At 43.0% G+C, this 17578-nt stretch overlaps 1 protein-coding gene across 1 annotated transcript in view; it reads left to right on the top strand.

The window, feature by feature from the left end:
* Window positions 1-17578, top strand: part of LOC128709794 (zwei Ig domain protein zig-8-like) — a 46326-nt gene that overhangs the window by 26026 nt on the left and 2722 nt on the right. Inside the window, exons 3-4 of the mRNA XM_053804812.1 lie at window positions 13813-13979; window positions 16675-16885. Coding sequence (XP_053660787.1) covers window positions 13813-13979; window positions 16675-16885 — 378 coding nt within the window. The remainder of the gene's footprint in view (window positions 1-13812; window positions 13980-16674; window positions 16886-17578) is intronic.

A 17578-nucleotide genomic window follows, 5' to 3' on the forward strand; every position in this document is an offset into this window, starting at 1 on the left:
ATTATGACAGCCAATGTCTTACGATACCGACGGAGCAAGTGAAAGGAATTGAAAACGGAAATCCTTTTTATCTTTATTGAGTTCATTTACAATAAACGTTAAAGCATCACCAAACCCCTTTTTTACTTCAACTCGCTTACCCCAGGAGTGATCTTTATGCGAACTTTTGAACGAATTATGAGCATCATTGTATGCGTCGAACATATGCAAACGTGATTCTGAGACGGATTAGCTAAATACTATGTCAAACATGTACCGTACTTGGGGCTTTTCGCACGTTTCCGCCCCGTAAAAACAAACGGACACATTATCGCCGGTTCATTTTACCTTGTTTAACGACACTTTGTTATGTGAAAAGTTTGCGCCCATTATGCTCCCTTTCCCCAGAAAAGAGGTGAGAGCATAACACATATGTGTTTTTATCTTATAGCAATCATTGTCACAATCAAATTCCTATTACTCACACAATAATAATTTACACTTCGGGTAATTCTTGGTCGATATAAACGTTTACCAAGTCTCTTTTTCACCATAAATATCCCAACAAGCGAACAATTAACTTTCCCCTTTTTCTATATTACCGCCTGCCCGTGTCACGGAAAAGCTCGGCATCGTCCCGAAAGTTCAACAGCTTAAGCACTTTGGTTTGAAAAATGTTAACCCCTAATGCCAGGGACTAACTTTATTATGTTTCATTAACTTTTGCCTTTTACTACGTGGCATTGTTGGATCCGGAATTTGCCAGTTTGTTCCAAACATTCTCCCATTCACCGAAGCCATTTGTTCACTTGCAGAGCAGTGTAGCTTTCTAAGAAACCTGAAAAACATTTTGCAACCCACAACCTACCTTTCCAACTCCCAGGACGATCAATTGTCGCTTGTCGCAGAACATTTTCCCTCCACATCTGTTCCCCTTCAGTGCTACGATCCAGCTTTATCCTTCGACACACACACCCACACACCCACAGAGTTTTGCGTTTCTTTTCTATCTTACGGCACTTGACCACCTCACTGGTTAAGGTGCGACGAGATCCCTTCACAGTGGTGGACACTAAACCTACGCGGCCCCCTGACCGTTTTATGGACTTAAAGCGGGTGGTAACGAGACATTCAGAACGAACTTCCAAACGCAATTTCCATCCACTGGGGAGGTTCCGTTCGATCCCACTACCACCAGTAAAGGAGTTGTGATTGTTCGCCTTTAGACAACTCCCAGTAACTTCCCCGTATCTTCCCTATTCCCACTAACGCGTAAGAAAGTTGAGAGCAGGAAGCTTGTATTTTCTAGCGGAATTTCAAAAACTTCGCTTTTGCATTCAGGGATTTTTTATCGTTTCCCTAATTTACGACAAGCGACTAACTTCCCAAAGCGCTGCGGTCTGCTCCCAGTAGGATGCCCCGTGAAATTTACTGACGACAGTCACTGGGCCTGATATACATGGTCAGATATGGTGCAAAATCATAGCATCTCTACGGGGTATGTGAAGCATAAAATGGGTTTAAGAAATATTAAACGATGGAATCCCATTAAAAAGTTTCCCTTTTGCTTTCGATACTCTATCAGCAGATATTTGCCACCGCCGAAACGCAGAACAAACACGAAATATTAACTGGCTTGAAGTCAAACGGCTCACGCACGAAACGGTGATTATTATTTATGGAAGCTTAAAGGCGTTTATTTTTTGTTGGTCAATATTGCTGATCCTTACTGTCGCTTCGTGTTATGCAAATTTCTATAAAACCACTCTATAATGGTAAATAATTTTTCAAAACAATAACGACTCGTCGACTCGTGGACGTACTGCAAAAGGGCGTGATGAAACATAAAGACACGATAGTCCCGTGGCAAAAAAAAAGTTTGATGAAGCTTTCCTCCCCCGTCTTCAATTAAACACAGCAGCAACATTTACACAACCGTAAACCAAAAACCACACGGGCATTTCTCCGTCGGACCTGCGCCCTAGAACAATACCTCACCGGAAATGGTAACCGTTCTCCACAAAAACCACATCATACAGTCGGCATCCAAACAAAGCAGAAATAGCAAACCATATAGAGCAAACCAACAAAAAAAAATATGTGAAACTCATTCCCGGCGGAAAAAGCACCAAACGGAAGCACCCATGCTCAGGTTCAGCCTTTTTCTGCATGCTCACACGTGGTTTCGATAACGAAACAGAACGGGTGTTGTGTCCACCTACGATGCGTCACATATACACTGTATTCCGGTCGGCGCACAACGCTAGACAAACAAAAACTGTTCACAATATATCGGGGAAAAAATTGTCCGAAACATGATTATGATGAAAACGATTTGTTTACCCCATTTTTAATTTTGTGCTTTCGCAAAAGCTCCATTCACACCTGCATCGCCCTTTTTTTTATTGCAGGCTTCGGTGTGCTTGCAATTCCTTGTCCTATAGATGTGGTTGTATCTATGCGAGAAAAACAATCACAAAGCAATCACGAACGAATTCAACGAATCGATTGGATTAGATTTATTACGTTTTGTGACCTCACCATGCTTTTCATTTAATGCATTTAACTTTGAATGGATATATCAATATTTGCCGAATTTATTGTGGTTTGTTCCATACCTCATCACGCAATTCAATTTGATGCAGATCATGAAGGACGCTGGAAAATCACATCGCTTCACCATAGAATGCCTTAATTGCTTTTTGATTTAAACAGTAGATTGCCTTGATTCCTCGATGGTTACCCTTAATCGTTTTTATTTTCAAATGGACAAATCCGAACAGATGAACCCAAGATGATAACGTCTTCAAATCAACATATCGTCGCATTCGAGCAAAAACCTTCGCAGGAAAAATGGCTACAATCATAAGACAGTTCTTCCGCAAGACTCAATTCAACTTCTTCACGTACGATACAGTTCTGTATCGTATCCCAACCGACACTCGAGTAACGAACCCTTGCTACTGCATTTTGCTCATTTCCCTGTAAGCTATTCCAATTCCTTCCAAGTGTCATAGAAACACCGGCCACCGAAGAAGCGAATAAGAAATCCCTTTTTTCCATCTCGAAACATTTGAACGATGTCTCTGCGGCACTACTTATCTTGCAAAGTGTGGTTGGCCCTTTTCGGATTCTCGGTCGCCCACCTTGAACGACCATCCGATTCATGCTTGCCATGCACAATCTTCTCACATGCTGACCATGATTTGCCTATCTGCTCAATCACCTTTCAGCGCTGAGTTTTGCGGTCGGACTCAGATATCATTGCGACACATCACGTGGGTAAGATATTGGACAAAATGTCCACTGCTTCGAACCCTCAAGCACCAACTTCAATCTGGGTGTTTTCTTTGCTGAGGCTATCTTTCATTGTACCTGGTATAGAGTGCCCGGGTACTAGAGCAGAAGCCCATTTTATTCGAACAAATATTCTTATACAGTTGCAGTACGATAACTCTTAACAAGGCCTTTTACTTGCATTCTATTATTAAGAATTGAAACTGTTGCTTTCGATATCCTAGCTTCTCTAAAGCTAGATTAAACAACCTAATCATGTTCAGCTTCCAAGATGATCTTTGGGAAATATATTTCCTAAAAAATTCAATCAAATCTACCAAATAAGTTACTTATCTACCAAAAAACATCTCACCGCTTTGCTCGAAATGAATCACGTTTCATCCGAAGGAATGGCAAAAAATAAAGACATCTTCGTACCAGCCACCAGTGTTCCCAACACCTGTATCGAGTGCTCTTTCTGGGTGACTGAGTCTCCGAAACCGAAACCGAAGCTATTTCAGCTGCGGAAGTAAAAGCCATCGGAACTGCGTTATCTCGGCCCTCGGTAACCATCCCCAAAAATGCCTGCAATATCGAATCCTCTTCCGGATTGACTATCGTTTCTTGTTTTCCCACACTGTTTACTTCTTTTAGACGAACTTCTTGCAACTCTCGTACACACGACAGCTCTCGTAACAGAAACATAACCGAATTGTGGGAAAGCTTACGAAAGCGGAGACGTCGTTCCCGTACAAACAGCACCCAGGCAAAAGGCAAACAAAATTGATAGAGATAAAACATCTTTCCGACATTTCTCAAACCCCAGAGTTACGAGTCCATTCGCCTATCACATAACACTTGTGCGTACCGGCCGGATCGTGCATCGTCATTGCCACGACGGAAAACGAAGGACAGAGTTGGTGGTTCCATGAGCACAACTGTCGGGATTGTTATGGTAGTTTTTTTTTCTTTTCTTCCCTGCAAGGACACGATGCCCCTTCCCCAGCAATGAACAGAAAACTCCGGCTCTCTGTTTCTTTAGCAGGATGAAATGAAAATGTCTCAGACATAAACGTAATAAACTTGACTCGCTCCTGAAATTACTCAATTTATCAAACAGCTCCTATTGACAGCACATGTTCTGAAAGGTGACCCAGCTAACGTACAACGCCGTGCGAGCAACGGGGTAAATGGCTTTGATGGATACCTCGGCGCACAGTGAGGGGAGAAAAATAAATTCATCTCCACGCCCTACCATTACCCCCAACATATATTTGGACACAACCCAACGGGTCCGTACAGCGTCACGGCAGACGCTGACGACGAAGTACACATGTTTGTCTTTTGCCATGAGAACGGTATCAGCGTATGGTTCGTACCCACGCACGTATGCACGCACGGACACGTGTTATCACTACGGTGGCCCCGAAAAGAACTTGATCATTTTTGAGCCCCCTTTTTATAATTCCACTCACAACGTCATTTGACCAGTACCCCGATGTTTTGCTTACTCACTATACCGACTCCGACCGTAGCTCAATTTGAAATTGTATGCTACATAAATTTTAGGACTGGGTTTTGTACCATAAAACCCGTCGATGCCCTGCGATATGGTTATCCTTTCTTCATTTGACACGTGAGCACCACATCAGTGATCCCAACCATATTCAGCAAACGAAAACTTCGCACAGCGGTAGTAAATTGTTATCAAAATTTGAAGCACGTGGAGATGCAACACCAGACGACCAGAGCATCATGCCGGAGGTTTTCAGATTATGTTTTTCATTTATATCGGCACATCTCCACATTTTCTGGTTTCAATGTCAACCCAGTGCATATCGGTTACAAAACATGACATCATTAACATAGCCTTTCAGGCATAGTTGCTCCAATTCACACAAAACTCCAATTTGCGCACCTCTGCTGAACCGCACCGTACATGAATCGAGTTTGTGTTTTCATCTCAAATTTCATCGCAACCATTGCTTTAGAATATTTTACTCATGAACTGCTAGTTCAAAGTATCAACTTTAACTTACGCATTCTTGGAACACCATGCAACTGAAGCAATGACCTAAGCACTGCAAAACTTGATAAAACTTTACACAACTTTTGCTGCTCTAGCTGAGGTTTTTTCGTGCTAGTGTAGCAATAGCATTGCACTTCGAACTGTTAATGCGCGTTCGAGTGACAGCAGCATTTCTTTGGCAACATTTCGTTTCCATTGCCAATTAGTGCAAACTTTCGCAAACGAAAGCTCGTCAACCGACCCAGTTAATAGGAGCAGTTAGCTTTCATTTTACAAAATACTGCTCTGGTGGGTGCTATGTGAGCAATTGCTTTGCTAAGCCAGTGTGTGTACACATCTGTGAACCATTGCGCAGAGTTGTTGTAATTTTCATAAAATTGAAGTGCACTTGAAATGGTGCTCGTGCTCGTGAACTGTATTAAAACAAGCTCGAGTTCATTTTACTTCAAACCTTAATCATTCATCTGCTTAATACATTTTATATGTTCTTCATGCGATTGAAAACATTCTTTATTTGTCACTTTAACACACTTGCAAAGTGTTGCCCTAACTTAGCCGATAGCAATTGTGCTTTTAAATAAATCGATAATGATTTGAATGATATCATACAACCGAAACAACATATTTCAAATTCATGTGCATTTGAATTTCATGGACACGCTGCTAACTTGCTTCTTCATTCCGGAAAACCCATCATGGGCCAAACTTTTCTACTTTATTCTTGCCCAGCGAGGTGCACAGCTATTTTTGGCAGCAAATTTTAAATTGCAAAACTTTATCATAAGACGTTCAATATTCGGCGGTACAGATTAGACATTTAGTTTGAGATGTGTAACATTACATTGCACAATGCTACACATTTCCGTTAGATGTTTATTTCGTTACTAATGATGTTTCAAACAACTTTACTTTAAGTGTCTGCATGACTTATTTGGTTCTCCGAAAGTTTTATAGTCGAGTCGTCAGCCTTGTTACGCGAAGGTTCACTCAGATTAAAATTAAACCCAACATCTGGGATACTTTATGAAATACATTCATGTTTGTGATCCTATAAAATACTAAAAATATAAGGTAAACCATTCAAATCCTTTCCGTAGGATGGAATAGATCGTGAAACACGCGAATTATGCGCGAGACCAAATGGAAAAGTAATATTACCACATCCAGCAATGCGGTTTGCGCCGTTTACCCTATGAAACAATTTAATAGTAGCTTTATACACGTTTTAAAACCACCATCTTCCGTTTGTTCAACTGTTTATGGCTTGCTCCGAGCTCGAGAACTCTAAAACATTCACTTTTCACAATCTCTTCAATAGGCCTTCCCCAAACCACCAGGCGTCTCCATTTGCATTTGCTCATGTCTGTCCGTACTCAAAATGTTCTCCCATCTTCCCACACTCTCTTTCTCTGAGTACCATTTTGTTTCATTAAGAAAAAGAGACAAATAATCTCTGCTGCTATCTTAGCAATATCTATTACCTAGCTTCTCTTTGCCACCCAAATCTATCTCTGACCTTCTATCGGGTTAATTTCGGTCCACGGCCTACGCCCGATGAGCAAAGCTCCGCCATAAAATGAAAACTGAGTTCAAAGAAAGACCGTACTACCACCACCACAACATTCCTGCTAACATCCACCAAGCACCCACATTATGGGATCGGGGTGAATTTGTATATGATTATGATTATTGCCGTATCGTTTATTTTGAGTGCGTGTCGTGCCAATCGTTATTAAAAATGTTCGCAACCTAAACTCGCTGCTCGCTCTCACGCACTTGCAAAACAAAACACGCTGCGGTACTATAAGCACAGGGGTTAAGCGGGGATCGTCTGCCGACCTCACGGCATAATTTGATTGTCTGTTTCGGCGGCCTGTTCTTGTTGCTCCCATTCGCAATCCCTTTTCAATTCACCAAACACGAAAAAACATTTCTCCAGTGTACGTACGCATACACGAGCATTCGACAAACGATCATCAAGGACGCTCCTTTTATGTACTAATCTGGGGTCTTTGCTTCAAACGGCCAATGAACCGAAAAGAGATTCCCGAACACAGAAAAACCCTTTTTCCACTAAATGGCTTAGACCATTAGAGCATTTTATTTTGAGACATTCCACTAACGCTGCACACGGAAAATTAGAAGCAATTTTGTAGCTTCGCAAGCAGAGCAAAAAGTTTACCGTTTTATTTAAGTGGATTCATTTATTTTGTTCGATCCCTTTTATCATTTATCTTGCGCAGAAAGTCACGCTGGGAAAAGCAAGATTTCCATTGCACGCGAGTGCGAAAATGTGTTTCAAAATACTTCAACCTTCAATAAACATGTGCTCATCACCAATACAGCTTACCATCATCGTTTTACAGTCGATAGTGGCTACAAATAGTTTGGGAAATCGGACGGTCGGAGCGGTAATGCGCACGCTATATCCATTAAAGCTAGTTGGTATGTCGAGTTAAATGGATCGTGTGAAATCTCCGGCGAAAACTTACGGACAACTCCCTTTTTGCCTTACAAAAATATGCTTTTACGAGCGTGCTCCAAAACGAATGCGAGGAAACGATCCTTCTTTTATAAAGGGCTCTCTACTGGCTTCTCCTACTCCAAAACCGGAACCCGTTGTCAAGCAGTCTTACGGTCCGCAGGATGTTTTAATGGATGTTTCACTAAATTTCACTGCCAAACCATTCCACCCGAGACATGATTCTCAACTGAAAACATCGTATGTAAGATGTTGGTCCCATTTTTTTCCCCCGATTCGAATTGCCTCGCCAGGGGTTTCACTCGATTGCAGCGCTTCCATTAGCAAACTGCAATAAATTCAAATCGACATCGCTGCATCAGAGCAAATCTGCACGACTTCCAAAACATGCTCTCTGCCAAATCCGATCCGGAACCTCCGGAAAGAAATTGATAAATGTCCTAGACAGCATTGGCTGCTGGGTGCAGGCGCATTCCACCGATCCGACTGCTCCCGGTAGCATTGTGCATTCAAACATGGTACCATTCGAAGCTCTCCCGCCTCCCGTTTTCGGGGCCAACGAGCTGCATGTTACTCGGTCCAACGTCGCATTACTGCACAATCTGATGCACGACGACGATACGGCACGTTGTATAAATCAATTATTGTCACTTTTTGCGAGCAGTACGTTTTTGTCATCAAATTATCAACGGAATCCTGCCATGAGCAGTCATTCTACCATAAACGAGACTCTCCACCCGGTCGAAAGATTCCACTGCTAACGATTCTTTGAAATAACATCAAATGAGAAATGCATCTTCGCTACACTCCTTGAAGCCGAAGAACACTGAAGCGAACACCGCATTCAACCTGTCGTTCGGAGTGTTGTCATAATCGTGTTCAGCAGTAAATCTTTTCTCCCTTTTTTCCGTCAAAACCATTACAGATGAGAGCGAAAGCCCGGCCCAGCCACTCCTGGTGGGTACCATCAACGGCGTGCATTGTCGTGCAAAAAGTCATACAACTGCAAACACGATACGACGGTTTTTTGATGCGATCCTTCACAACAAAAGACTACTGCCATCGTGTACAATGCGGCCAGCGGGACTTCTCGGGTCTTGTTGCACGGGTTGGAAAACCGGTGGGATTTGTTGTTACTTGCACACCAAACAAATATATGAAATCCGGTGTACCATGTTAAAATATTCAACCCGATCCATACTGTAGCGCAGTTTACTGATTCACCTGCTTATGTTGTCATGAGCCACTTTGAATAATAAATGCAGACGAATTTATATCACAAATATTATAGTATCTGCTTAAACCTGCTGATATGTACTGTGAGGAATGTGTGCTAAACGGTAAATCCCCCTTCATGCAACTCATGCCATGTGATAAACTGTGCCCATCTGCCTCTCTCTCTCTCTCTCTTTCAGTATCGTTTGATATTGTTGCGTATGTGGAATACACATTCCAGCTGAGTGATTCTGGATAAAACATTTCCATCCAATGCAAGCAATAATAGGTGGAAAGTTAGATTAAATTCCTTAAGATCTGCTTCGTCTTTCCGAGAACGAAAGTTATTGTGAACGAATGTCTTCTCCTTTCCTTTTTTTTAAAGAGAAAACTTTTTCGTTGGAATCCTTTGGGGCAGCCATTAAAATTATATTTACAACAATCCCATCCTGAGGCGATTGCTTTAGACGTTTGTATTGCTTCAGGAAAAATACCTCCACAGTCCACGATCCTCAAAGCTTGTAACGATTCTTACATCATTAATGTTTGTTTGTGTAAGAGCAACATGTCTGCTTATTCAAGCAAACATCTATTGATAACTTCGTGTAGAAATGTATCCAATGTTTGTTTCTTGGATTTTTTACTATCCAATCCTTACGAACAAAAAGGTCCTTGGCTGTAATCAGTCTAACGCACATCTAATTAGAGGCCACCTTGCGGATCTTTCTGCAGACCCGTGCATCTGACACTCTTTATGATCAAAGCATGTTTTCTGCACACATTGAACGATACGAAACCCAACATTCTAAGGATCTTTCCAATGAACTGAACTTCCATTCCTTCATTATGGTTTCCCAAAAAGAGTTACCGAAAAGCTAAGCAGCAACAGTAAGCAATGCTGCTAAGGATGTCACGTCGGAAATTGGCCCGGAAGCGTTACATCCGGACGCTATGTTTGACTCATAATTATACTGTCCGACTGACATTAATTGCTTTCCGAGTGCCAAACCCCTTCCCCATTCCCTTCAACCTCGTCCTTTTCAAAGAAAATGCTTCCATGGATAAAAGCTAAGTGCATACATATTAATCACAACACAAAGCCAAAGCCAATGGAAGTCATCCATCAGCAGCTGAAATTGATCGATTGCCTATCCCAAATGTTTTATGCTTAACAGCAGCTTCACTAACCATGTTCGTTCCATTTTCCTTTCAACGTACATTTTCATTATCCGTTGGACCGCTTCCAAAAAAATAACCTTCCCAGCCCAGTCAGTCCACTCCCGGCTCATCTTGGTGGACAATTTTTGCTTTTATGGAAATTATTCGAATTGTAAAAAATCACCTCAGAGTGAGTGAAACTTTCTAGGCGTATTCAGTGTTGGACTCTCTTGCTATTTTTCATCTTTCTTCCCATTGTGGACAACAACAATGAAGGTCGGTTTAAGTCTACTATTTACTTAAGCCTTCGTATTCACATTTAATCCCACCCCTACATCATCCGTTCATCTACTCATGGCCACAATACGTTTGGATAACTCTCTACACGCTTCACCGCTACAACAGGAAGTACAACAATGTAGCTTATTTCCGTTTCAATTTTATAACCAATTTTTACGTCAGCTGCAAGGCTTTCAATTTTAACAGCTCGAATCGCTTCTCTACTGATGGCAAAGGAAATGAATGGAATTATAGTATCGCATAGGAAATGAAGAACTCGACAGCATTTTCCCTTCGAATACGATTACTGTCAGTGGCAAAAACCCAACTTTCGTTTCACATCAACTGGATCTTGGGCTTTTCCTCTTCCTGATTGCATATGTGTCTGGTTTTCATTCATTGTTGAAAGGAATGTAAATGCTATGTCGTTTGATAGCCACACCACATTTCACAATTATGATTTTAAAGAGTTATACTTAAACACTACGCTCTCTCTCTCTCTTCAAAGTCATCAATACGATCAATGACTGTATGAAACAACAACATTTCCAAACAGAGAAAAATATTTATATCTATTTGAAACCTGGGGATCGGAACAATCACAATCACAAGATAAATTATCAATTTAACACTTTCCTGGTGTTTCCAAATTCACACCACTCGCCATTCAACCTTCTTATGGCTACCAGCACAGCACACCTATTGTGTACGGGAAAGCTAGCGAATTTTACCCCGGCCAGATTAAATCAAATTTATGTAAATAACACATTATCCTCTTTGTTTCGTTTCTCTACCTGATTAATGCAAATAGCATCGATACAAACAAGAGCTCCACAACAGCTAGCGCCAATCGCTTATTATTTAATGCATACGAGAGCGTGTGCAAGCACGCGTTCGTATCGAACGTGAAACACAAATACACGCAGCAAACATGTGTGGCCATTTGTGTCGCTCAAACATGAACTAACTTTAAGTTTCACAACTTACAATTCCGCTTTCATTCTTGCGAAAGAAAAGCAAAATCAGATTGGTTCATTACGGAATGTTGTCGTCTGTATAGGCTGTATGCAGCAAGTCCTCCTGTGTGACCTACTTAAAGTAATTGAAAGGATTTCAGGTATTTACATTATTTGCACATCGATACACACTCAGGCTGATTAAAAAGTAGACACAAGTTTGTATGTGCTGCGCTTCATCAATAGTGAGGTAAACTACTGTCAACGCGATTAAAATGCACAGCAGCACCAGAGCTCCGGATAGGTTTCATTCCAAACCCATAGAGATTAAAATAAAACAAACAAACAAATACTGCTGCTGGGAGCCAGCATTCAGCCTGGACTTTCGGTGAAAGTCAAATTCAGATCCAACTGCAGGAATGAAAGATTTTCCAATTACCGAACCTCCCCGTGCGCCGTACACATTACCCGGCGCCTCCCCATGCACAAGTGCTCTTGCTCGTGTTTCGTGTCCACCATTAATGCACCATTGCTTCCATCCCTTTGGCAAACTTTATCTGGGTTTTAATCTCATCGAGTGCACGATCGGTCCCCAACTGGTAGCACCGGTTCATTCATTTAATGTTAATCTGGTGACTCTGGTGAAAGAGCGCCACGTTACAAAAACATGCCCTCAAATCCTGTAAAAGCCTAACAGGCGTGCAATGGATGAATGGCATTATGTATCGTGCATGATGGATGCCTTTTGAGCGCCTTCGCTTCGCTGTTTGCGATAATTATAACAAACATATTCGTTTAACCATTATTTCCAGTTTCCGTGCTTCCATCATTCGCTGATGCAAACGCGAACGAGAAAAAAAGCGTGCGATACAACGCCTGGTAGCGGACGAGGTCAGTAGAGAGCGGTGAACATAATAACAACAACAAAAGCTACCACACTAGAGACCCCTGAAAGAAATCACGTTGCACGGTAATTGAAAGCCAAATCAGATCAATCATTCCGTTGACATGGTCATGAATACACACTCGAAAAAAGGGCTTCATTTCGCGTCCGGCTTCTGTGTTACCCCGTGCAACAAGGTATGGGGAGGATTGGGTGCGGGAGTTCAGCCACCCGTGACATCTCCCCGGGGGACATTTCTCATTCTGTCTCACCCAACAGCTGTCTGCGCAACATGAAACCTTTGTTTTTACGGTTACCTTTGGGTGCACTTCGTTTCACAAAAAGGATACCCGAGGATTGGATTGTGCTGTCACTCTGGAACCCGGGTAACGTCAAACCCTTCACACCCTCGACATCGCATGATGCGCTGGGACGCGAACTGGTATAACTGGCCGTGGCTCAACTTACAATAATCTCTTCATTCAGCATACAGATTTTTGCAACTGTCATATAAAAAATCTCTTAACGCGGCGAGCTTTTCAATTCTCAGCCGACCGTAACGATAACCTTTCAGGTGTAGATTTCTATTTCTATTCACCCATTCGTTTTCCCACTCCATAACCAGTTTGATCCTCCAGTTCATCTAGGATACCTAAAGTGCTTAACAATTTGCTCATTTACTAATGTATCGTGTAATGAGCAGGATTTTCCATCGCTCCATTTACCACAACGACACGCTTCCATTGTTCACACTTTGCCAAGTTTTTCAATTCTTGCCTCATTCCATCTCCACTCTTACATTAAAGACTCGTATAATAGACTCGCATGTCCACTGCGCTTTGTATTCCGCCCAAAACACACATTGCGTACAGAGAGTTCAAACATGACTCCAACATTCCTAAGATGCTCGTCTCGACCTACCTACCATGTCCTCTTACCATTTTAAAGTCAAATTTCTTGTTGTCACCAGACAACGGTACAATAATCCCAGTCGCGTGCGTGTCATTTCATCTGTTCACGGCTCAACAACGCAGCGGAAAATAAACTCATACGTTTGCGCTTAAAGACTACCTTCCCCGAATGAGTAACAAACTCCCACATTTGCTCAAGCGTTTTTTTTTTTTTTTTTGGGAGCATCCTGATCCGAGCGCCGAAGTGGGACAGTACTTGTTAATATTTAAATTCCACTTCTTGTAGAATTATCGACGTAAGCTCATATATGGCACGAGCGTGCCAAACATCCTTGGGCTCCAATTCCAAGCAATCGCTGACTGACTGAGGTAGTGAAAGGTGGAAGCTCAGCGAAATATTCAGCAACAAAGTTTAATGTTTCAATTTGTTAGAAGTGTTCTTTTACTCGAGATACACATTACAGAATAAAAACCCACTTCCAGCTTTTAGTGCTCAACTTTTCGAGCTATCGAAGTTTCACGGAATAGCTTAAAACACACCAACACTGACTTGACTTGACTTTCCTAACGTAATAACTAACGCCACGGGATTCTTCCCCCTTGCTCTCTCTCTCTCTCTGTCTCTCTATCTTTCTCCCGCACAGCTGAACTCGCCGGTGGATCGAGAAAATTTCGCACAGAATTCCTCCAGGAGTGGCCAACGCCAGGAACTGGGCCTTATTTTGATACCTCCGTTCCAACCAACATCACCGGATTGGTCGGCAAGACGGTGCTGCTAAACTGCAAGGTGAAAAACCTCGGCAATCGAACGGTAAGCTGCTGAATTCTTCATTAAATCATATTTTCCTATTTCTGCTAGCAAATTGTAATTTTCGTCTGTAAGCGCTACCAAGCTAACCCAATGCTCCAAAGCCCCCGTTCTAGCCGGGATAGGCCTTTAGGTTTCGGAGAAATTTTGTAGGCGAAAAAACAAACAACAGTTCACCAACCGTAAGCATTTTGACCGTCCTAGCTAATTAGCGCCGGATCGTACCATTCCGTCAATGTCCGGGATTACGGTGCTAATCGTAATCTCACTTGAACGATCCACCCAAAACATCCTCAATGATGAGTCCTTTGCGTTTGCGTTTACGGCACGCAAGCGAACAGTGAACTCTCGCGGCTCGTACGGAAAGATTGCTTAATCTCTGGCTGTGCTTCTGAAGCATTGACAAGGACTTTTTTCTGAGTTTTTTTCTGCCATTGCCTTAATTTCAAGAGGGCAAGAGTTTCGTTTGGAATTTGAAGCGGGATTAGGTCGGATGATAATTATCGTCATCTCCGTTTCTATTCAGTTCAGGAATCTGCTTAAATCTCACCTAATGGGTTAATGCCAACGAGGCTCTGTCCTGGGGCTCACCAGAAACAGGGCTGGGTGTATGTTTTTTTTTCTCCTGCGACACAAAGAGCTTATCTTTTGCCCAACCCTCCGCAACAACAACGGATCATATACAAACGCACCGCAATGGATAATCATCGTACGTGTACGTCAGTGAGTAACAGTAGCAAGTTATGTAGGACTTTGTTGTGCATTTCTGGCTACTCCTGCTTACGGAGGTTCTAGTTTATACTTAAGGGAACGCTCTAACGCTTATCGGTTAAATAATCGAAAACGGACACTTGCCAAGCAAAACTAATGGACGGCGCAAATGCTTCGGAAGATGTCTTCAGGCGCGGCTTCTGTGTAATAACGGTGGCTTAGCTGAGGTAGCACCTGCCCTAACTATGTTTCCCATCACTAGCTACGCAATCCATTTGTTAAGATATATAGCATATTTCTTAGTTTATACAACTTAAAGGGTGTAGGCAAAGCAATTTCTTTATCTTCGTTCAACTTTTGTGGAACTAAAATCATCCTGTAAAACATCGTTCGATCCAGAAAAGACATCATTCATCCTAAACCAAGCAACACTTTTCTCTCTTACAAATTTATATTTTCCATGCCGGGCTTGCAACAACGATGCAGCCTCCATTTTATTTTTATCACCAACGCTAACACGCATGTGGCAGTATCATGTAAATTCAACAGTCAGGACAACGGTACGGCTTTCTTAACGAGTTCCTACAGGGGAGCGGTTCTATGCCATCTAACACACCTAGTCGCAGAAGCTCGCGGTAACTCCTAACCTCGTCAGGAGCCGGGCTCCCAAAGGTTCAAGTGCAGACGTCGAGAGAACAAAAATTACCCACTTATTATCATCACCCCCATTACTGTTATTATTATTATTATTGTAATAAGGCTTTGTGCCGGGCTTTTATGAGTGAATGTACGGGCTCACCGCGTCAACATACGAGCGACGCCATTGCCAATCACACGCTAGCCCACACTCACACCACCATCAACCAGTTCATTTTACCGTAATTCATCGTCTAACACACGTAATGAGAAAAAATAACACGGCCGACGAGCTCCTGCAGTACTCCTGCAGCGCGAGAATTGGCCTCGTGAGCCACCGCCAAAGACCGGGGCACGGGTAATAACGATATGTTGTCGAGATTTCTGAATAGCATTCGGCTGGGATCCTGGGTGGGTTGCGCGAACTCATATTTGTTGCCTCTTAAAGACTCATCCACCGTGTCTACCGTCGCCAGATGATTGTGGTGTTGGAGCTTTCAAAAGACCACGGTAACCATGGTTGCTGAATGGCGCATGAGAAATGTCGATGTTTTCGCTTCCGTGGTTGCGTATGGTTCTACCACGCCTGCCACTGCCGGTTGGGCACCCGCTCACAAAGGTACCGCAAGCTTTGTTTTGCACCGAGCGAGAAAAAGGATAACGTGCTTGATTTGTTCGCTTTATGGGTGATGGTTCTTTCAGAATATTAGCCCTGTTATAAGCGGCACTCCGCGCACCAGGCACGTAATTAATTTCGTTTTATAATTTGAGCTACTTTCTAACACACCGCACGAGGTTCTTTGGTTTCTCCCATAAATTGTTGCTTGAGATTGAGCGGCAGCCATGGTTAAAGTTACACCGTTTCCCAAAGTTACAAAGTTCTTCTCCTTTCTTCCTAAACATATTTGCAAAATCGCTGCCCTGCTCAAATGCGATCGTTCGCGCGCTTTAAATATTCCCTCGCCGGACTGCACTAGCCGGAGTTCAGACAATCAGCGCTACTTCTACACCATTCGTATGCAGCTGCAACGTTTTCCTTCCAACGTTTGATTTCGCAAGAATAAACTCAGTGTGGATATGAACATCGACAGCTCAAATCGATTTTATTCCGAACCGAACCGTACGAAGCGCTCTCCACATTTCAAAAGGCTTTGCAGTCCTCACTGCTAAACCCCCCAAGCGAAAACAAGTGCCCTTTCTTGTCTTAGCTTTTTAGCTAGAACTTTTCCCCCAGCCAAGCAAAACATTCGAAAGCACCGGTTTCGGTCCCGATGTCGAGTGGCGTATCGTTGTGATTTCGTTTTCGATCTGTGGCTCAATTCCATCTCCTTTTTCTGCTCGCACGTTGCAGGTTTCCTGGGTCCGGCATCGAGACATTCACCTGCTCACAGTCGGCCGCTATACCTACACCTCCGATCAACGGTTCGAGGCCATGCATTCGCCACACACGGAAGAGTGGACCCTCAGGATTCGGTACGCCCAGCGCAAGGATTCTGGCATTTACGAGTGTCAAATATCGACCACGCCACCCATAGGACACTTCGTGTATCTCACGATAGTGGGTGAGTATTACGTAACACCTTGAAAATCGTTCCCAGCGCCCGACCTTCCCTCGGCCACTCGACCACGTCTCGAACCCACTCAAACTATTTCCAATTACTCGCCTTTTTCTCCTGCTTGACTTGCCTGCCAAAGAGCAACTGTGCCACTGTACCGGACACGTTGCTCGCTTGCCTACGGCGAAAGAGCTTTTAGCACTGGTTTTTCGACGCTTGCCGCAATGCCTTCGCCGATTTCCGGTCTCCAGGTATCCCCCACCAAACGATGCTGCATCAGCAAAATGCAGGAGCAAAAGTACTATCATTCCGAAGGCACCGTTTGGCGCGGAAAATTGCAATACAGGAAAACAGCATGGCGAAACTTTTTCGACTTCAAACATTGTTTTGCAGCATTTTGCGCGGGATGGTCGCCGCGGCCAGCGAACGGTGTTTCACTTTTTTGACATTTCACGCTTACCGCTCTTTTGCCGTTTGCTCTACCAATGTGGTCAGAATAAAAAAAGCAAAAAAAACCCCAATAACTCCCCCAATGTGAATCCGTTGCCAAGATGCAAGCCCGACATTGATCGCTTTAATATGCTGTTTTTTGGGTAACTTAATTTCAGCTTTGCGCTCGTTCTGCTTGGCTAATTTCAAGCACAAGGCCCTTCGATGCCTTTTGCTATCTTTTCCCCGCATGCGAGCGATGATCACAGC

The sequence above is a fragment of the Anopheles marshallii genome, chromosome 2 (assembly GCF_943734725.1).
Source record: "Anopheles marshallii chromosome 2, idAnoMarsDA_429_01, whole genome shotgun sequence".
In the NCBI taxonomy this organism is placed as follows: domain Eukaryota; kingdom Metazoa; phylum Arthropoda; class Insecta; order Diptera; family Culicidae; genus Anopheles; species Anopheles marshallii.